General features: G+C 37.0%; 1 protein-coding gene across 3 annotated transcripts in view; it reads right to left on the bottom strand.

Annotated features, from left to right (window-relative positions):
- Window positions 1-22,500, bottom strand: part of LOC130089386 (diacylglycerol kinase delta-like) — a 54,121-nt gene that overhangs the window by 2,741 nt on the left and 28,880 nt on the right. For 2 of the 3 annotated variants that reach the window (XM_056256680.1, XM_056256679.1), the window contains 9 exons: window positions 18,544-18,651; window positions 18,357-18,470; window positions 15,716-15,850; window positions 11,738-11,892; window positions 11,320-11,428; window positions 11,098-11,190; window positions 7,286-7,405; window positions 6,090-6,207; window positions 5,265-5,395 (listed from right to left, as the gene is read on the bottom strand). In XM_056256680.1, the coding sequence (XP_056112655.1) occupies window positions 5,265-5,395; window positions 6,090-6,207; window positions 7,286-7,405; window positions 11,098-11,190; window positions 11,320-11,428; window positions 11,738-11,892; window positions 15,716-15,850; window positions 18,357-18,470; window positions 18,544-18,651 (1,083 nt within the window). The remainder of the gene's footprint in view (window positions 1-5,264; window positions 5,396-6,089; window positions 6,208-7,285; window positions 7,406-11,097; window positions 11,191-11,319; window positions 11,429-11,737; window positions 11,893-15,715; window positions 15,851-18,356; window positions 18,471-18,543; window positions 18,652-22,500) is intronic. The other variant, XM_056256681.1, reaches the window with a different exon arrangement.

Genomic DNA, 22,500 nt, shown 5'->3' with positions numbered 1-22,500 from the left:
TACGAGGCTACCAATCGTAATTTCAAAAGCAGTTCTGTAAAAAAAGTAATTTTACATATATAGCCTATATATATATATTTTTTTTTTATTAGGCCTATTATTATTATTATTATTTTGATTCCCTACAACCTAGAGTTTTTAAAAACATGGTTTTAAGTAAAGTGTGATTTGCCAGAGGGGACGGGGATTTCCTTCTGGTCTAAACATCCCTGCTTCTGCTGAATTATTTGAATCCCCACACCCCTCCCTCCACAGTAATCAATGCTATAGGCTACTTCACCAATAGACCATATCAAATATAAAATAGAGATATGCAACAAGCACGTTTAAACAACGACAAACAATAAAATCAAAACCAGCGTTTCAGTTGTTCATTAGTTCAAGTGGCCTTAATGCATGCACGGCTTTTCAAAATTTTACAAAGCGTGTTGAGATTATTTTGAATGAAATATTGAAGTTTATAATTAAGTGTTTTGGCAGACCACGCCGAGTGGCCCTATGCATTTTTCTAAAGTCGGGTTTTATTCGAACTTTTGCTAACGACAAAAACAGTTTATCTGTCGTCTCTGTCTCCGGGAACTGCGCGTCACAAAAATGAACCGAAGCCACTTCAGCTCAGTCACTATAAGAAATCGGCTCTGTCTAAAGCCTTTAAATGTCTAAATATTCTGGCTAATAAATGTTATCTGATTATGTAATCCATATGAAAACGAGAGGTACAGAGGATGTACTCAAACATGTAGCCTGTAAGCGCTTCCCAATGAGAAAATGACAAGGGTGAAAATCTCGCTCTAATTAAATGTAGCAGGCTAAATCGCCCTGAATTAAAATGTAAAAACAGATCAAATAATGTATTTGTCGAAATGTTGCGATATTGTTTCATTTAAGTTCATAATTATTCAATACATGTTATTTAATTTAGCAGCATTACCACAAAGCACCGTGGTTCGATATTTATTTGAATAAAAAAATAAAAAATAAAAAACTTAATTCACAAATTGCATGCCTGGTTGAAAGGATCCAAAGATCCATGTAGACTTTAATATTGAGTTGAACATTTTGTTCATGAAAACAAATTAACATGCGTTTTTTTCAGATTATATTTAGTTTTGCTTGGAAAAAGCTGGCCCAAACCAGTTTTATTTCATCAATTACTGAAATAATGAAATATTTAGTAATAAACTTTTATGATAGAAATATCACTAGGCTACATGTAACTAAATCATTTAATTCCTTCATTATCAACACTGTCTAGAATAGCGATTTAAGTGTGAATTGCGACTTCTCTTTGTGTTAAGTCAGCCTCAGACTCCGATAGCCTGTGGGGGGTTGGAGGGACAGTTCAGTGCTGTATCGAGCGCGCAGGACAATAGGCATAGGTGTTAATGTTCCTCTTTCATATGGAGAGCGAGGGAGACTAAATAAACTTGTTAAAAAGAGATTCAGCGCGAGAGAGGCAAAGAAAAACGCATGTTTTAATTTAATTATGTTGCTTTGGACAATTTTCGTTTTGTAGGCCTACTGTTTTAATTGTTTAATATAGCTGTCATTTCTTTGGCAATACAAATTTAAAATGTCGCAAGAATAAGATTAGCCTAGTGTTTCTTATTTTGCATCGCAAAAGAAATAAACTCTAAACCCGATGCAACCCTGTTTTAAATTAAAAAAACTGTCCCGACACTTTATTTAAACCTTGAAATGTTCGAACTTGGTTTCAAACTTAAGTAATTTTAGTGTTCTTTTACATTACACAATAATTTAGCAGACTAAAGACGTGCTTCTTCATTTTCATTTTCTGATGCAATCGGCTGACAATCTTCCTTCATCAGTTTTTGTCGTTTGTGCAGCGGCTGCGGTTCTACAGGAATGTAGCAAATTTATGTTGTAATAATAATTAAACAAAACTCTTGACTTTAAATAAGTAAACAGTTATAAACAGTTAGCTATTTAAGCATCAAGAAGGTAAAATATAAACGCTGTTGGCCAACATCTACCACTGAGCTATCGTCTGTACGTCTGTAAATGTTTTTATTGCAATGTTTTACTTTTTCATTATTTATTCAATTTCATTTCAGTAGCCTAATTTCAGTATTGTGATTATGAATTATTTTAACTATACGTTTCACTTGTTGAATTCATCTGCTACCAGCTTTCAATCGCTCTGAATCAGTGCGGTGCGGCAGCAGATTACGCATTAGAGAGAATAAACAAACACTTTTCAGAGTCTATGATTGTAGCGCCTCTTGGCGGTAAAAGGCAGAAAATACACCCCAAATTTTACCGCCGCGGTGGAACGGCTGATGTGGGCATTGTCATGGCTTGCCTCAACATTTGCGTTTGAATAGCGCGCGTCCTCCGTGGGCGTGTCAGATTAACGCGTAATGAAGTGTAATGAGCTGGGGAAAAAAAATCTGACAGCACTCTCTTTTCGTACAGATTACATAAACTGAGAATATTTGTTTTTTATATAAATTACATCATTGAAAAGAAGAGAATTCAAGCTTCATAAAGAAAAATCTCTCGTGCCTGTATGACAAGTATTTGCAGAGTTAGAGTTAATTTTTCGGACGTGTTTCAGAATGGACTGCACTGACAGAGAGAAGGCAAAACTCGCATCATGTTTATTTTTCTTTATTTGACAAAAAGCACAAAACTTTGTTTTTATTGTGAGTATACAGAAAAATAATAGACAATTAACAAGATCGATTGATGTATAACACTTATATGTACGATCAAAATCAACAGAGTATTTTAAGTCTATTTTTCTGCTATGTGAAAAAAAAACGGCAAAACGCGCGGGCGCGTTTCTGGTCCCCAGAGGGTTAAGTAAAATTTTACTTTATTTCAGTTAATGTTCATTGATTTTAAGTAATGCATTTTTAAGGGTTTTAGTTTTAGTTAACGATAATTACCCTGATGAGATCTGGCATTTATTTAAATCTAATTGTATTATATTTAATTTATATTTATTTTAATCATTTAATTAAATTAATTATTTTTAATCAAATTATTTTTAATTATTTAATCTATTTATCATTTTTATAAATTATTTATATATTTATTTTAACCAAGTATATATTTTCTATTAGTTATTTACATCAAATTTTAGTTTCATCTTGTCTTACTTAGTTCTGTTAGTTTCATCTTCTCTTGGTTAGTTCTGTTAGTTAGTTTCATCTTCTCTTAGTTAGTTCTGTTAGTTAGTTTCATCTTATCTTAGTTAGTTCTGTTAGTTAGTTTCATCTTCTCTAGGTTAATTCTGTTAGTTAGCTTCATCTTCTCTTGGTTAGTTCTGTTAGTTAGTTTCATCTTCTCTTAGTTAGTTCTGTTAGTTAGTTTCATCTTATCTTAGTTAGTTCTGTTAGTTAGCTTCATCTTCTCTAGGTTAATTCTGTTAGTTAGTTTCATCTTCTCTTGGTTAGTTCTGTTAGTTAGTTTCATCTTCTCTAGGTTAATTATGTTAGTTAGCTTCATCTTCTCTTAGTTAGTTCTGTTAGTTAGTTTAATCTTCTCTTGGTTAGGTTAATTCTGTTAGTTAGTTTCATCTTCTCTTGGTTAGTTCTGTTAGTTAGTTTCATCTTCTCTTAGTTAGTTCTGTTAGTTAGTTTCATCTTATCTTAGTTAGTTCTGTTAGTTAGCTTCATCTTCTCTAGGTTAATTCTGTTAGTTAGTTTCATCTTCTCTTAGTTAGTTCTGTTAGTTAGTTTCATCTTATCTTAGTTAGTTCTGTTAGTTAGTTTCATCTTCTCTAGGTTAATTCTGTTAGTTAGCTTCATCTTCTCTTAGTTAGTTCTGTTAGTTAGTTTCATCTTATCTTAGTTAGTTCTGTTAGTTAGCTTCATCTTCTCTAGGTTAATTCTGTTAGTTAGTTTCATCTTCTCTTGGTTAGTTCTGTTAGTTAGTTTCATCTTCTCTAGGTTAATTATGTTAGTTAGCTTCATCTTCTCTTAGTTAGTTCTGTTAGTTAGTTTAATCTTCTCTTGGTTAGGTTAATTCTGTTAGTTAGTTTCATCTTCTCTTGGTTAGTTCTGTTAGTTAGTTTCATCTTCTCTTAGTTAGTTCTGTTAGTTAGTTTCATCTTATCTTAGTTAGTTCTGTTAGTTAGCTTCATCTTCTCTAGGTTAATTCTGTTAGTTAGCTTTATCTTCTCTAGGTTAATTCTGTTAGTTAGCTTCATCTTCTCTTGGTTAATTCTGTTAGTTAGTTTCATCTTCTCTTGGTTAATTCTGTTAGTTAGCTTTATCTTCTCTTGGTTAATTCTGTTAGTTAGTTTCATCTTCTCTTGGTTAATTCTGTTAGTTAGTTTCATCTTCTCTTGGTTAATTCTGTTAGTTAGTTTCATCTTCTCTTGGTTAGTTTTGTTAGTTAGCTTCATCTTCTCTTGGTTATTCTGTTAGTTAGCTTCATCTTCTCTAGGTTAATTCTGTTAGTTAGCTTCATCTTCTCTTGGTTAATTCTGTTAGTTAGTTTCATCTTCTCTTGGTTAGTTCTGTTAGTTAGTTTCATCTTCTGTTGGTTAGTTCTGTTAGTTAGTTTCATCTTATCTTAGTTAGTTCTGTTAGTTAGTTTCATCTTCTCTAGGTTAATTCTGTTAGTTAGCTTCATCTTCTCTTGGTTAATTCTGTTAGTTAGTTTCATCTTCTCTTGGTTAATTCTGTTAGATAGTTTCATCTTCTCTTGGTTAATTCTGTTAGTTAGTTTCATCTTCTCTTGGTTAGTTTTGTTAGTTAGCTTCATCTTCTCTTGGTTATTCTGTTAGTTAGTTTCATCTTCTCTAGGTTAATTCTGTTAGTTAGTTTCATCTTCTCTTGGTTAGTTCTGTTAGTTAGTTTCATCTTCTCTTGGTTAGTTCTGTTAGTTAGTTTCATCTTCTCTTGGTTAGTTCTGTTAGTTAGTTTCATCTTCTCTTGGTTAGTTCTGTTAGTTAGTTTCATCTTCTCTTGGTTAGTTCTGTTAGTTAGTTTCATCTTCTCTTAGTTAGTTCTGTTAGTTAGTTTCATCTTCTCTTGGTTAGTTCTGTTAGTTAGTTTCATCTTCTCTTAGTTAGTTTTGTTAGTTAGCTTCATCTTCTCTTAGTTCTGTTAGTTAGTTTCATCTTCTGTTAGTTAGTTCTGTTAGTAAGCTTCATCTTCTCTTATTTAGTTCTCTTAGTTTCATCTTCTCTTAGTTAGTTCTCTTAGTTTCATCTTCTCTTGATTATTGATGCATTTGTTGTGTTTAGATCTAGATCTCGTGGATTACAGCACAAGTAAAGCTCGTCAAACCTTCAGGTCTCTCCTCTCCAGCTGAAGCAGTTCTGGTCCTCTGATATCGTGTCTGATGAAGATCTCCTTATACTCGGACAGACAGAGCACCTCCAGCCAGACGCCCACCTCCTCCACACCCCAGGTGTTCACTGCTCAGAGAACACACACACACCTTTTACACACTCACACACTCACTGGATGAGCTGAGAGAGAGAGAGGTGGACACTAGGGCTGGGCAAAAAAATCGAATTTTAAAAATGTGGTCGATTCAAAATCGATTCTCAAAAGCCACGAATTGATTTTTTTTCCATATTTATTTATCTATAAACCAAAAAGCCAGTATTAGTTTCCCTCCACTGTTCATAGGCTTGTAGCCTTCATGTTACAGCTAATGCTGTGAGATTTTATGTGTGTTTTATCTTAAACATAAAATAACCTGATCCTGTTTGATCAACTCTTGATCCTGTTTGATCAACTCAACTGACTCGTCCAATTTTTAGCATAAATTTTTCATCTTGCATCAAAATCCTGTCTATTCATTGTATGCTTTTGAAATATAGAGTTGGCTTCTGTTTTAATGAAGCTATAATACAAATAAATGAATATACAGGTTTGTGGCTCTTTATTTCTTTTTATTAATTAACCACTTGTAAACTGATGTTCACTGTTCTTTTTTATAAATAAAGAATTTGTATTAAATCTACATTCATTGAGTCGAATCGGGAATCGAAATGGAAAATAGAATTTAGAAATGAAATCGAAAACCGAATCGAATTAAGAGCTTGCGAATTGAATGGGAACATCTGAATCGATACCCAGCCCTAGTGGACACTCAGGCCATACCTGGCATGTTGAGGGCGGCGCACGTCTCTTTATTTTTGTTGTTTTTGTCTTTCTTGAATTTGGGCACAAGGCGAAACTTTGCACTGCGACTCCGCTTGGAGAAATCAGACAGCTGACCCTGCACACAAACACACATCAACACACTGCAATACAGTAAGCTGCACAATATTTCAAAATACAAATTTACATTTAATCATTTAGCAGACACTTTAACCCAAAGCGATTTACAAATGAGAACAATGGAAGCAGTGAAACTAACAACATGAAATAATATCGAGATATGGCTTAGTGCGCTTGTCAAATCATGCAAGCTGTGATTTAATTAAATAAATATAACATCAATACATCAAAATAAATGAATGATGGGTTACTGTTTGAAAATGGAGAAATTAAGACAAATTTTATTTAAATTTTACAATAAAATAAATTATTTTTATTACTCTTTTTTTTTCTTTTTTTTTTTTACAGAACCACAGTGTTATTACAATATATTTCTTATTTTGTGAAATATTTTTTATTTTTAACCACAACAAAATCTTTGTTTATTGTTTTTATTAAAATCTTATTTTTAGTCATACTGAACTGGTCAAAACAGTGGGAATTATTCAAGATTAAAAAAAATAAAATACTAGTGTAGGTTTACTTTCTAACTACATTTCTAGTAAATTTCCCAAAAAATAAAAGAACTAGCCAGTAAGAATGTTGAATTAAATGTTACATTTTAAAGTAGAAAGACTGAAATTTCTTGTAAAACTTGCTCCAATCATCTTTACCTACATAGTTAAGCCCTTAAAAAAATGTGTTAAAAGTAAATTTTCAATTTCGTTGTGGACCGGCCTATTACTAACACGCTCTTTAAATAACAAAAAATAACAATATCGCGCCATTGACTTTAAACCAGGGTTCAGTTGGTCAATGTCTTAGTCTATTTCAGTTCCTCAAAATAGCAACACGTCAACAATGCGCCGGAACACACACCATGTTTTCAGACCAGCACCCATGGGCGATATCATATAAAAATGATAACTGCGTCGGGCTGAAACTAGCGAAACACACTTGCGTCGCCTGGTGCTGCATTGCACCGGGTGTGTGATAGGGCCCTATATATCAGGTTTTTTTTGTCCCAGTATCATGCAGCCCAAGACTACAGACACTAAAACACCCTAAAAACATGTGTGTGTGAGTGTTCAAGGCACCTCGTCGTCGGCCGGGTCGATGAGCTGACTGAGCCAGCTGATGTCTGTCAGTCTGCGTAACTCTTGAGTGACAGAAGCCAGCGCTCCAGTGAGCTGATCTCTCTGAGGAGGATCCAACTGCTGGAGTCACACACACACACACACACAACAGAGGAAGAGTTGCAATCAGCGTATCTCAAACAATCACTTGAGTTTAGACAGTGTTGTGTGTAACTCATTACAAGTAACTTGAGTGTATAATCAGATTACTTTTTCAAGTAACTAGTAAAGTAACGCATTACTTTTTCAATTTACAACAAAATCCTGAGCTTTCGTCTGTTCGCCAACCTACACAAGGCATCAGTTCAGTGTTGGGGGAAGTTACTTTTAAAAGTAATGCGTTACAATATTGGGTTACTCCCAAAAAAGGTTACTTAGTTACTTTTTAAGAAAAGTAATGCGTTACGTTACTAGTTATGAGTTATTCCAGATATTAATTTCCAGTATTGTGCGTAACTCATTACAAGTAACTTGAGTTGCGTAATCAGATTACTTTTCCAAGCAACTAGTAAAGTAATGCATTACTTTTTCAATTTACGACAAAATATTCAAGTTACTTTTTCAAATAAGTAACGCTAGATACTGTTTCACATTTATTGACTGACAGCTCTCCTGTCCTCGTGTTGAGGGAAATAAAGTGAGGAGGAGGTGTTGTGTGTGTGTGTGTGTGTGTGTGTGTGTGTGTGTAAGCATGATGGTTATTTTAGTTCTAGACTGTGAACATGCATTTACTCCTCTCACTTGCACGAAAACATTCAGTGTTCCTCAAAATGAATAAAAACAGTGAAATGCAATCTTAGAATTTTACGCAAAACTTTTTAGATTTAACTATATTAAATTACACAAATATACTTTATGTATTTAATATCACTTTATTAACCAATGTCTTTGCTGCTGATCTTCAATTATCTAATTCAACCGCACTAATAAGCAAAAATGACTTTAGATTAGATTTAGAAATAAGAGTGTTGAACTACTTCTCCTGAATCCTATTGTTTTTTAATTCAGAATAACAGCAGCTGAAAGGTCTATTTGAGCTATAAATATGCATAAATATGCATTTCCTTCAGCCTGAGGCTTATGCAATTCACTTTTGGTGTGAAAGGGCCTTAACATTTGCCAAAAATATAACTTATTTTACTAACGGCATTACTTTTTCCAGTAACGAGTAATCTAATTGATTACTCTTCTCATCTTAATAACGCCGTTACCGTTACTGCCAAAAAATGCGGCGCGTTACTATAACTGATGAAGCTGGGTTTTTTTTTTTCATCAGACCAACTAGATCTCTGAGCGAGAGGCAAATACTTTTTTTACTGTTCTTCCTTGGTTAGTGGGTAGAGCACGAGACAAGCGCATAAATGCTGACAACTGAGGTAGAGTAAAATGTCATTGTAAGCCAATCAGATGTAGAGTTGGGCGGGTGTTCGAAAGCACGCATAGTAGTGATGGGCGTTCGGCTCTTTTGACTCAGCTCACTGAAAAGAGCCGGCTCTTTTGGCTCACAAACGGCTCTTTAAATGACTTTGACTATAATATTTAAATTTTGATTACATAATTATTTAATTTCTATAGGCTAAATTTGTAAAAAATAGAGTCGGCTCTTCAGATATGCGAGCCAGCTCCCGACGTTCACCTAAAAGAGCCGGCTCTTAGAGTCGCCTCATTCGCGAATCGCGAACGACCCATCAAAAGCTCATTCGCGAACGAGTCGATCCATCATCACTAACGGCTAACGCTCATGAATTGCAAACGACCCATCATAACGCATAGTCGGACAGGACAGGACACACAATGAACAACACAAGCAAGCCAGTCAGTCAACGAGAGACAGGTATGGCGACGAGCTTAACAAGCTTAATTTAATTTTGCCCAGTTGTGGCCTGTTGAGGGGCAATAAATATCAAACGTTCCAAAACATCTATTGTGTCATTTGCATTGATCCACTATATAAACATAATATCTACATGGCATTTGATTGGAGGCTAGTCCCACAGCAACATTTTTTTTTTTTAGATGTGTGTACAATGTTTCATGTTTCTGTTAATAATGTATTGTATTAAGTGTCCATTTCATTATAATATTCAGATTTATCATAAATAATTGAAGATGCACATGTATTGTAAGTTCCGTTAAAGAGGGGTAGAGGTGGGGTCACATTTGAGCATTTAAAATTTAATTTTACTTGAAAGTAACGCAATAGTTACTTTCTTAAGTAACTAGTTACTTTTAAAATTTGTAACTGAGTAACTAATTTAGTTACTTTTTGGAAGTAGTAACTAGTAACTGTAACTAATTACTTTTTAAAAGTAACTTGCCCAACACTGCTTATTTGTTGTTATTAAAAAAGAAACAAGCAAGCCCAGCCCAGGTGAGAAAAAGTAATGCAAAAGTAATGTTGTGCATTACTTTGCATAAAAAGTAACTAAGTAACGTAATTAGTTCCTTTATTTGGGAGTAACGCAATATTGTAATGCATTACTTTTAAAAGTAGCTTTCCCCAACACTGATCATAGACACTCTGATTGTGACCATTGAGAGAGTTTTTTTTATTACACATTCCTCCTATAACCATCATTAAAATACTGTGACTTGTGGAATTTCTGAAACATTTCAAATTTTTTCCAAATTTTTGTTTTTTTCATCATTTTATTTAATGCTGGTGGAGACAGACAAACAGAGGAAGAGTTGCAATCAGGTCACAATGGACAAATCAAGCTTACTATGGAAGCTTGTTTCCGCCACAGAATGAAAAATAAAAAAGGTAATTGCGACTTTTTATCTCACAATTCTGACTTTAATCTCACAATTGCGAGTTTACATCTTGAAATTCTGACTTTATTTCTCAGAATTACAAGATATAAACTCAGAATTGCGCGATATAAAGTCGCAATTGCGTGTTATAAAGTCAGAATTGCGAGATATAAAGTCAGAATTGCGAGATATAAAGTCAGAATTGATTGATATAAAGTCGAAATTGCGTGTTATAAAGTCAGAATTGTGAGATATAAACTATTCTGAGGGGAAAAAAGTTAGTCTTTTTTTTCCTTAGAATTGGCCTGATAAGAGTTTATATCTCGCAATTGTGAGAAAAAAAGAGTCAGAATTGTGAGATAAAAAGTCTCAATTCTCTTTTTTTCTCGCAATTGCAACTTTATATCTCAGAATTGCGACTTTATATCTCGCAATTGCGACTTTATTTCTCATAATTGCGACTTTATATCTCGCAATTGCGACTTTATTTATCATAATTGTGACTTTATATCTCGCAATTGCGACTATTTCTCAGAATTGCGACTTTATATCTCATAATTGCGACTTTATTTCTCATAATTGCGACTTTATTTCTCATAATTGTGACTTTATATGTCGCAATTGCGACTATTTCTCAGAATTGCGACTTTATATCTCACAATTGTGACTTTATTTCTCATAATTGCGACTTTATTTATCATAATTGTGACTTTATATCTCGCAATTGCGACTTTTTCTCAGAATTGCGACTTCATATCTCGCAATTATGAGATAAAAAGTCGCAATTATTTTTTTTATTTTTTTTTATTCAGTGGCAGAAACAAGCTTCCATAAGTTTTCTGACTCACAAGGACTTAAAAAAAATTATGTATAAATGTCAATTATAATTTTTTTTATTAATTGGAAGATGAGGGGATGACACTCGCAACATTTCTAATTTGTGTTTTAAATTTTTTTTAAGTTTAGGTTTTTTATCTAATATTAATATTTTATTTTATTGTATGTCATGATTCACTCACCAGGCACATCTTTCCCGCGAGCAGCAGTTCGGTCTCACTGTGAAGAGCTTTGACGTTACTGACCATCTCCATCACAACGCTACAGGTCAAACCCTACACACACACACACACACACACGTCACTTCATAAGTAGGATGTTATAAGTATGCACTCGTCTGAATCTGAACCAAACGCGAGTCATGATCAGCAGGCTGTGATTGACAGGTGTCAGACGCCACTCACTCCGCTGCTTTTGTTGGCGTACACACGGTCCATGGCTTTAGAGCTGGCATTCACCGCATGAGCCAACTCCTGCTCGATAGTGTGATGAGACTCTGCCACTTCCCTGATACTGAACACACACACACACACGCACGCGCAAACACAAACACACGCACACACACGTTTCAGTTTATGCATATATAGTATGTATACTTTTTTTTTAAGGATTCTTTGATGAATAGAAAGTTCAAAAGAACAGCATTTATTTGAAATAGAATCTTTTGTAACATTTTAAATCTATTTACCCCCATTTTTGATCAATTTAATGCAATCTTGATGAATAAAAGTACTAATTTATTCATATATAAAAAAAAAAAAAAAAAGGTCTTACTGAGCCCGATCTTTTGATTGGTTAAACCTGAGCATCAGATCTGCGTACCTGTGTATCAGCGCCCCGGCCGCCTGTCCGAACAGACTGATCTGAGTGGTCTCGTCTTCAGAAACGATCTCCGGCTGTGATGCATGCTGGGAAACCAGCCGAGGAATCTCTCCTCTCTGTTTATCCTCCCATGATTTCAGAGTGTTTTCGAACGCCTGCAAAACAGCCACAATTGAGTCGTGTTTTACTCATTTGAAGGTCAATTTCAATTCAATTCACGTGTGTTTGTACAGCGCTTTTCACAATACACATCATCTCAAAGCAGCTTTACAGAAAGTGCATGAGTCCACAATACAATTTAGAGGAAACTGTCTAAGTTAATGCAGAAACAATGAGCTCATTGAAGTTATGAATACTTGTTTGTTAACAAAAGTGACCCCGGACCACAAAACCAGTCACATGACGCACGGGTATATTCGTGGCAATAGCCAACAACACATTGTATGGGTCAAAATTATCCATTTTCCTTTTATGCCAAAAATCATTAGGATATTAAGTAAAGATCATGTTCCATGAAGATATTTTGTAAGTTTCCTACCATAAATATATAAAAGATTTATTTGTGTGAGTGAATGCAGCACCATCGCCAACATAAATGCACAACTTTAACCCTCTGGGGTCCTTCATTTCAGAGTCACACTCAGGACCTTCGGGTCCAAATGGGCCGGAAGGGTGGGATTAATATTTATAAAAAATCTTCTTTTTTTTAAAACTTTTTTTTAATAATATTTTTCTTTTATTTTTTGGTGTTTTGAGATAATTTCAAAAATAAAAAATGATTTATAATTAATATTAATGCAATAATTATGACCCATTTTTCCCCCATTGAATATATATATATATATATATACATATATATATATATATTTTTTTTTTAAAGCTGTATTTCATTTTAGAGTCAAGCCTAGGCCTCATGAAAGCAATTTTTGAAATGAGATGGATGCCATCTGATGGACAAACTGAGCATTTTAAAAATTCAAAACCCATATGTAATCTAAATTTATTAGTGTGTATGTGTATAAAAGTGTGTTTGTGTGTGTGTGTGTGTGGATGTGTATGTTTTGCACTCTTGATGTTTTATAGATTCACCCCTTCACTGTTGTGTGCTTTTTTTCTGGATCGTGGCTGATTTGTAGATTGTATGCACAAAAAAACTCTGTATTTTCACATTTTTGCCAATTTCCCATTCATTTCCTATGGCGGGTCCATTTGGACCCGAAGGTCCTGAGTGTGACTATTTTTTTTACAACCACTTAGACTATTCAAATCCTGTCCCCAATTTTTGTGGGTGTTCATATACCAAGTACAAACAAAGTCACCAAATTTCGGACCATTCCGATAAAGCTATGATTTAAAAAAATGTTTTTATTTAAATGCTTTGGGTCCATTTGGGCCGAAGGACCCCAGAGGGTTAAAGGAGATTTTCTCAATGTTTCGATTTTTTTGCACCCTCAGATTCCAGATTTTCAGATAGTTGTATCTCGAGCAATATTGTCCTATCCTTATAAACCATACATCATTGGAAAGCTTATTTATTCAGCTTTCAGATGATGTATAAATCTCAATTTCTCAAAAATTCTCTCAAATTTTAAAAAATGGTCCCACTTTTTTTTTTGCATATCTTAAAGGCACACTGTGGAACTTTTCAACCTTTATAATATATTACCAAAACCCATTGAGATGGTACATCGACTTACAATAGGTTGAATGACACGTCTGCCGAAGCCTGAAGGTGTCTGTGTCGCTTTTACTCGCACTATGTAACTTTGGGTTTCGGGTGGGAACCCGAGCACAAAAAGAACTACAAAATTCGACCGCTTTACGGCATAGGGCCTACATCACTTCCCCCACAACCCCAACTTCCTCAAATTCTAACGTGAGAGCTCAACTCGCGTTTGATTGCCGGCGTCTGTATGTTGTCGTCATGGCTGAATCAACAGCTACTCGGAAGAAAGCGAAGAAAGCAAAGATTTTGTCAGAGGAGACCAAAAAAAGAAAAAGGGAGAGTTTAAAATAAACATCGGCATAAAAGTGTATATATAATGTAATATTTACTGCGAATTCGTGTAACAAAACTGATATAAGTCACAACATACTGCCGTATACAAATGTAAATGTTTTTTTTTTCCTTTCAGCTCATATATGTTTGTATTTGTGTAAAAGGAAAAACAAACTGAAGACTACAAATAACGGAAATATGTAGTGAGTTATATCAGTTTTGTTACACGATTTCCCGACTACTCGATTTCATCTCCAACCCATTGCAAAGAGATCCTGAAGACGTTAGCTGCTAATTGTTTGCTTCAGGTGTGTTTGATTAGGGTTGGAGATGAACTGTGCAGGACAGACGATCGGCAGGAGCAGGATTGGGCAACCCTTGTCAATGCGACTTACCTGATCAGACATTGTTTTCTGCGTATGCTACTTTTATTCAATTTGTTTTCTTTATAGGATTTATATTATTAATCTTATATTTATATTATTATTTTGGTCAGTAGTGAATCGATTAACTTTCTCCAACATACAAATCAAATGCCGTCTGCACACACATAAAGACACGGGAGGTTGACCGGTTGTTGACTTTTGCGACAATGCTGCGGCGCTTGTGGCCTCTAGGGGCACTAGACGTGAAAATTACAGGTCGAGCGCACCCTAGTGGCCAAAAATTCCACAGTGTGCCTTTAAATTTCACAATAAAAAAAATAAAAAAAATAACTAGTAGGGTGCTACAAATGCAGGTCTTCCATTTGTTTTTATACATTTGAGTGAGTTACACAAGTCCATTTCCACCATCGTATTTTACATTTATGTGCTTCCAGTCTCAGGTCATGGGTCATTTTTTCCATTGCACATATTTCCTCCATGATATTCCTCCATTGGTCCAGACTCAAAGGTTCACTTTTCAACCAATTCCTCGTTATAACTTTCTTACTTGATATCAGCATCACTTTGATTAGATAAATGTCTTCCCCTTTAACAACATATTTAGTTAACAGGCCTAAATACAGAGACTGTGGGTCATTCGGTAGTTTCTAACCCCCAAATTTTTCCATTTCTGTTACAATAGATTCCCAGTAGGGGCGAATTTTTTTACAAAAATGGTCCCACTTTATATTAAGTGGCTTTAAGTACTATGTACTTACATCGAAAATAAGAACAATGTACTTATTGTGTTCATGTTGTGTATAGTAAAACACTTTGCTGCTATTGAGAAGGGTCAACAGTGTAATTATAACTTCAAATTCAAAGACTTTCCAGGTCCGATACCCTCGAACTCAAGGACTTAATGTGGGGACACACGTGTTGTGTTCAACAACAAACGTTGATCGTAGTAGTTTTGTGCGCGCGTGAACGTCATCGCAACGTACAACACAAAGTACCTCACGCGGGAAACACTAAACGTAACGTGAAAATGCTAACGTAAATCAAGCAAGCTAGTCATAGCTAGCATAGGCCACGTGAAAGTGAAATAACACTTTCATCCGACCGGAGGGAATAATATGGTTTTTCCAGAAAACTTCTTGCACAAAATAAATTCAAGGACCTGTGTATGTTTATTTTCCAAACTTTTCCAGGGCCTTTAATTTAATTTTTCAGATTCACAAACTTTCAAGGACCCGTGGGAACCCTATAATTGCATAAATTAATTACAGCTGTAATCACATGCAGGTATTTTAAAAATATTAGTACAATGTAAAAAACATGTATGTACACAATAAGTCCATTGTATCAAATTATTAATTTCAATGTAAGTCGATATTACTTAAAGTGGGACCCACAAAATGTACCCATGTGACTGGTTCTGTGGTCCGAATATTGTCCACATCACTGGAAAGCTTATTAATTCAGCTTTCATATGATGTATAAATCTAAATCTTTAAAAAATGGACCCATGTGACTGGTTTTGTGATCCAAGGTCCAATTATGATTATTAGTATAAATGTATCATTGGTGCCGTTCCCATGATGCCTCACTGACCCGGTCTCTGGTGAGGGTTTGTGTGCGGTTCTTGTGGAGGATCCGGATGTATCCGGGCGGTTGGATCCAGGCCTCTCCGTCCACCTGCACAGGTACACCTTCATCTCCCAGAATCGTGATCTTCACTGTTCGACACTGATGAAGACACAAACACTCGTTACACTATAGGGGCTTTCGCACCGTTTCATAGTTCCTAGAACTATTGGCGGAAGTAGCCGGTTATTGGCGCGTTCGCACCGCAGGAACTAGGAATGATTTTAGCTCTAGGAACTCTTTTAGGAGGAACTCATTTCGCTCCTGCTTCAGAGTCGGTCTAAACCAGCGCTATAGGAACTATCGCGACGTTAGTGTGCGCTGATTGGCCGAACGCACGCGAAACACCAGCATTAGGGGTGGGCAATATGAGCAAAAATTCATATCACGATATTTTTCACTGTCCGGACGATATCGATATTATATTGCGATATGAGAAAAAAAAATTGGAATCACATTTTAGTACACCTTAGTTAAATTACAGGCAAAATATGTATTTTAACCCTATTACTAGAAAAAGGTGAGGGATTTAATTCGCCTTTGGCTAAGCCACACCCTAGAATGTAGATTGACCAATCACAGCGCAGCCAAGAACGAGCTCCCACAGAGGTCCGGCACTTTTTCACAGCGCTCCATTGACTTTAACACAGGCGTCTCATAGTTTTGGTCTCGGCAGGCTATTATTACCGTCGTAGTTTTATCAGAAATATGGTTAAACGTTGTGCCTGGGGCATTTGTAACACAGATACGCGTTTCCCAGAGAGGTTGGAGGGGGGTGTGCGTTTTTCCCTTCCCAAACCGAAGTCAAATCCTGACAAGTGTCGTCTAGCACACGCTGCTAATAATACAGCGTTATACTCGCGTAGTCCGTTTGCTTTGTAATAACGATTATAGAAGTGAATAGAGCTTTGCATGAACAGATATTGTGAGTCCCAGCCTCCGTCTCCATTAGTAGGATATGCGGTGGGTCATTTTTTGACTGTGACCGGTGTGCTTTTGCCTCTAATTGGATGCCTGTTTGTTCCTTGTGTTTCACCTGTATGTCGTGAATATAGCCTTCGAACGTATATTGCAGCCGCTTTTGCCTACTTCTATCGGACACTTTATTTGCTGCTTTATAAAAGTTTGATAAAATGTCAGCAGGAAGAGCTGTCACAGCATAAGCCATGTTGATACCAGAGCCCAGATGAAGTTTGTTTGTCGGACGTAGCAACAGTAACTAAGGGGGGCGGGGCTTAGCCAAAGGCGAATTGGACATAGACCTGAAAATCTTTTTTTATTGTGCCATTGTTTTTCTCAAAAAGTGCAAACGCGCAACATGAGGTAGGCCTGAATTCACTTGTTATCTCTTTCCACTTTTTATTTTGCGGGGGGTCAAAATAATTCCTTCGTTAATAATTCGTAAGATGAGTAACACTGGAGTTTGGTTTATTGAATACGTTATAATCAATAAATATGAAATAGTGTGATTTCTGAGAGGTTTGACACTTAGGCCTAATTGAAGACAACATTATGTTAACCGATAGGTTTTTGTATACTGACCAAAAGAGAGAAGTAGGCTACACACTGCTAATTCAGTGGCGAGAATTTATTTGTTGTTTTTATATATATTGTTGTCCATTTAACGAACTTCCATACCTCTTATATAGTAATTATATATTACTATTTATCAATTTACTAATGCTCGGACACACTCGGTCTCTCTCGCTGTCGCTTCGCTTTTATCCGGTCCGGCGCCTCATAGACAGACGCTGTGTGTGTGTGGGAGAGGCGCGTGTGTGAGCGCAGCACTTCTCAAAGTCCGGATCCGGATCTGGAGGGAATTCAATCCGGACCCGCCTCCACTTCATATCTAATCCAAGAGCACTAATTGTGTGTAAGGGATTAAAAGTGTGTATTTCCTACTTTGATAAACGCATGTTAAAATCATGTGTGCGCGAGTGATGTGTGTGTGTGTGTGTGTGTGTGCGAGTGACGTGTGTGTGTGTGTGTGTGTGTGACGTGTGTGTGTGTGTGTTTGTATGTATGTGCAAGTGACGTGTGTGTGTGTGTGTGTGTGTGTGTGTGTGTGTGTGTGTGTGTGTGACGTGTGTGTGTGTGTGTTTGTATGTATGTGCAAGTGACGTGTGTGTGTGTGTGTGTGTGTGTGCGAGTGATGTGTGTGTGTGTTTGTGTGTGTGTATGTACGAGTGACGTGTGTGCGTGTGTGTATGTGTGTGTGTGTTTGTGTGTGTGTATGTATGTGCGAGTGATGTGTGTGTGTGTGTGTGCGAGTGTGTTTGTGTGTGTGTATGTATGTGCGAGTGATGTGTGTGTGTGTGTGTGTGTGTGCGTGTGTGTTTGTGTGTGTGTATGTATGTGCGAGTGATGTGTGTGTGTGTTTGTATGTATGTGCAAGTGACGTGTGTGTGTGTGTGTGTGTGTGTGCGCGCGAGTGATGTGTGTGTGTGTTTGTGTGTGTGTATGTACGAGTGACGTGTGTGTGTGTGTGTGTGTGTGTGTGTGTGTGTGTGCGTGTGTGTTTGTGTGTGTGTATGTATGTGCGAGTGATGTGTGTATGTGTGTGCGAGTGATGTGTGTGTGTGTGTGTGTGTGTGTGTGTGTGTACCTGTGCGATACGGTGGTGCTGTAGATTAATAACTCTAGAAACAGCCATCTGCATGCTGCCGAACACAGCCACCACCTCCAGGATCTTATCGTCAAACGACGGCGCCGTGAACGTCTGTGAACAAACACACATTTTATGAGAAACACACACACACACACACACACAGGATGGAGTTCCACAAACTTACGTCATCCTCTTTAGTTCCGCCCCAGAAGTTTGTTCCTCCTGCGTAACTGGGAATATTCAACACTGCGATTCCTTGGAGACTGGGAAGAGGGATCGGCCTCCCGTCACACTACACACACACACACACACACACACACCCACACACACTCAGGTTATGTATGATTCACCTTGTAAACATCTATAATAAGGTTGGGCGATATGACAAAAAAATAAAACATTTGACCAATTCACGATTAAAATTTTTAACAAGTCAACTTGAAACGCAACTACAACATGATTCAGGACACAGTCTCTTTATGAATCCGCCGGCTATAGAGCGCTCTATCCCGAGCGCAGCATCAACGTCAATGTGCAACAAATGACAGAAAACATGCATGAAATATGGAGGTATATATTGTAAACCTATATTAACATATCCCATATGTTCACAAATAATTTAAAATACGAAAAGAGTTCTTCACCAAAAAGTAGACACACACACACACACACACACACACACACACACACACACACACACACACACACACACTCACACACACGCACGGCCGCATTAACAATAGGGCTAGGCGGGGCTAAAGCCCCGGGGCCCGAACAAGGAGGGGGCCCTTGATTGGCTGTGGAGCAGATCCTACTAGCCATCTGATTGCCAAAGCCTTACCACGCAACGCCCCCCACAAATTAGCCTTGTTATTTAGTAGCGCTTTGCCGAATATTCCATGCATTATCATGGAATCATTATCATTAATATTATAGTGACCGTTCGCAAAGACCCGCCTTTTTTAGTTACTGTGTGACAAGCCAGGCGGCTCTCACGAGTCACGCACATCATGTTCTCACTCACGCAGTGAAAAATACATCGCGGGGCAAAGACTAACGTTACACAATTGACTACGAGAGAGAGTTCAGAGCAGCTTACTATTGATATGAAACAAAGTCTCAACTTTCAAATATTGTCATTTAAACAATACCGTTTTCAAGTTCAAGTCCACCGACGTTAATCTACTGACAGCTTTGTTGTCGGACAAAATTGCGTATTCGGCGTTATGATTGGCCAGCTCGCCTGTCAATCAAACCCCCGTGGGCAGCAAGGAATGGTGAATTGAAACGTCACGTTTTAATTTGATATAACAAATACATTTATTCTATATTTAACTTGTGAACGATCGACCTGCTGCTGCACATAGGCCTATAGATGGCTGCCTGCGCCTTATTAGAATATACGCAGCATCAACCAATCAATCGCATCCACTCTTCACTTCATTCTATTCTTAAAACACAGCGTCATCATCGACCCCACAAATTTTCGGTAAGTTTGATTATTAACTTGATGAATGTTTGATATTGCTTTTTGTGTTTGATCAAACTCTATTTTCGCCTAAAGGGCTGGCGATAATATATCCGGTAGAAATACATTTTCCTGCGCCATCATGATACAAGTTTATAATATAAACGCGTTTTTAAACATTGTGGTTTGGATACAAATTATTTTAAACTGCTCAGGCACAGTAAGCAGCGGGAGAGAATTCATTTTGGTTTTGAGACCATGGTGAACTTGAGGCGGTTTTGCACAGCGCACTTGAGTTCCGACCCTGAGGTCTTAAAGTGACAGTAGCTGCTAATAAAGCTGCTGTCACCATTTGTGCAATAATGTTAATCAAACATTAGAAATAAAGTTACTGCCCTTGACTGAATCACTTTTGTAAAATTAATAATGAATGTTGAATTTATAGTGAAAACTATGTATTGTATATTTGATTACTTTATACAATATAATATTATTCAGTGCTTTAAGTTTTTCAAGTAGGTCGATATCTTATGTGCCTTTGTTCTATTGTTATTTGTGACTCAGTAAGCTTGAGATTCTTTTCTTAAAGCTGCTGTCCGTAACTTTTTTGGGTTAAAAATTATCCAAAATAATAATAATGAAAAAAAACTAGTGCTGGGCAAGTTAACGCGTTATTATCGCGTTAACGCATTTATTAATTAATGCCGACAATTTTTTTATCGCGCGTTAACGCAGTTTTTTTTATTATTATTATTTTGAAAGTCCGTTGCTCACTGGCTCTGAATACACATAGGCCTACAGTCAAACCATGATCACAGGAGGGGTGGGATGTTGGTCAGCCAGCAAATAACCCACCCAAACAAGCAGTGGAGAGGCTTTGGCAGGTTCTCTCAGGTGAACAGAAAGGGAGAAAGCGCTCCGCGAGTGAATGACAGGCGCTCTATGGATAGTAACCATGCAACGGCTTCTGTGCGCTACGCAGCTGTAGTCTTTTTAACTTAAATTAAAATTATACATAACTTTACCTGATAGGCCTGCGTTTAGTTTAGCGGGGATGCTCTGCCATGTGAATTCCCTCCTGTTGATGTCCTGATAACTATTTAGATTCTGGAAACTCACAAACAGCGAGCCAAGGATCAGTCTCTCTTCCAATGATTTGTGCTGCGCGTCGTGTACAAAAAGTTAGACAATTCAACTTCGGCAACGCGCGGGCGCGTGCGTGAGGCGAGCATGACCGCAACAGTTTCACAGGAACGCACCCGCTTGTCGCTGCACCTGTGCTCGACCACTTCACCTCACTCTAGGCTGATTTATACTTCTGCGTCGGACCTAAGCCGGAGCCTCTACGCTATAGACTACGCGTTGGTTTTCATTTATATATCTGCGTCGTTGACGCGCAATTACACATGCAGAGGGAGAGTGTGAAACCCGGGGAGCGGTTCTAGCAATCACAGCGCTTGCAGTACGCGTAGAATTGACGTTACATTTTTGGAGAGATGCACGTCAGGGTACGCGCGCTACACAGCTACGGCGTGAGTTCGATGCAGAAGTATAAATTGGGCTTTACCTCTGTTTAATGTAATCTTACGTGGGAAACCATGGCATGCCATGACCAAACCTAAGCTGCTATCAGAGAAGTAACGTTGGTCGACTTATATCTGTAGTAGTGATCATGACCCTTTGACTACATAGACTGTTTCTGCTGCTCCCTGATACAAGATACCTGTTCAGAAAAAAAAAGAAAAGAAAACTGGACTCGTTTTAACAAGCTAGATAAAAGGTAATGCCCTGGCAGTGGCAAATAGCTTTGTTTAAATATTTGATTTGATTATGTTAATGTTTAAGTTGAGATTTACAAGAAATATTTTATTGATACTGTGTAAAGGGAATACTGCTGGTATAAAAGCACCTTATTTGTTTAAAGTTTTTGCAAACCACATGTTATTGCACTTTTGTAGCAGTACATTTAAATCAAAAGTGCGCAATACACTACTTTAGAATTCATTATTCAATATAGCGCGTAACAATGCGATTAATCGCGATTAATCGCAAGAAATCATGCGATTAATCGCGATTAAATTTTTTAATCGTTGCCCAGCACTAAAAAAAACATAACCAGCCAGTGTTCAATATCTGCTTGCTTTTGCCCGATTCAAAACGGTTAGCTTGTAATAATGATTTTAATTCCAGTGGTACTGGTGGATTTCCGCGGGAAATTCGAGCATGTCTTTGCGTCATTACGTCACACCTGTACACATAAAGAAGGAGTTTCGGCTAGTCGGCTATATTGCGTGAGGATGTTGGAGGTGGACATTTTTAGCCTTTTCTCACAGCATTAAATAATTAAACTTATGGCGGATCCAGAAAGGTTCAAACGACAATCACCAGTGACAACTGGACATTCACCACTTGTAAAACCCCAAATAATTCGGACTTCGGAGTGGGTAACGTTAGAGAAAAAGGAGACTGCAACTGGCCCACGCGAAAACAAGGATAAACATCGGTTCAAAACGGACGCAGAGACGGCTTTTTTTCTTTTAGGACAGGTAAGACATTTCAATAGTTCAATCGTGTAACAGTAGCACACTTGTTCGCTTAATTCACACAGTTACGGAGTTTCCTGTCTTTATTCGTTTAGCTATTATGGTAAATATTTTGTGCTAGCTATGAGAG

Source organism: Rhinichthys klamathensis, unplaced genomic scaffold (assembly GCF_029890125.1).
Source record: "Rhinichthys klamathensis goyatoka isolate OS25496 unplaced genomic scaffold, OSU_Roscu_1.1 h1tg000130l_1, whole genome shotgun sequence".
Lineage (NCBI taxonomy): Eukaryota > Metazoa > Chordata > Actinopteri > Cypriniformes > Leuciscidae > Rhinichthys > Rhinichthys klamathensis.
Note: the sequence above shows the minus strand (reverse complement) of the source record. Positions and strands in the feature narration are given on the sequence as shown.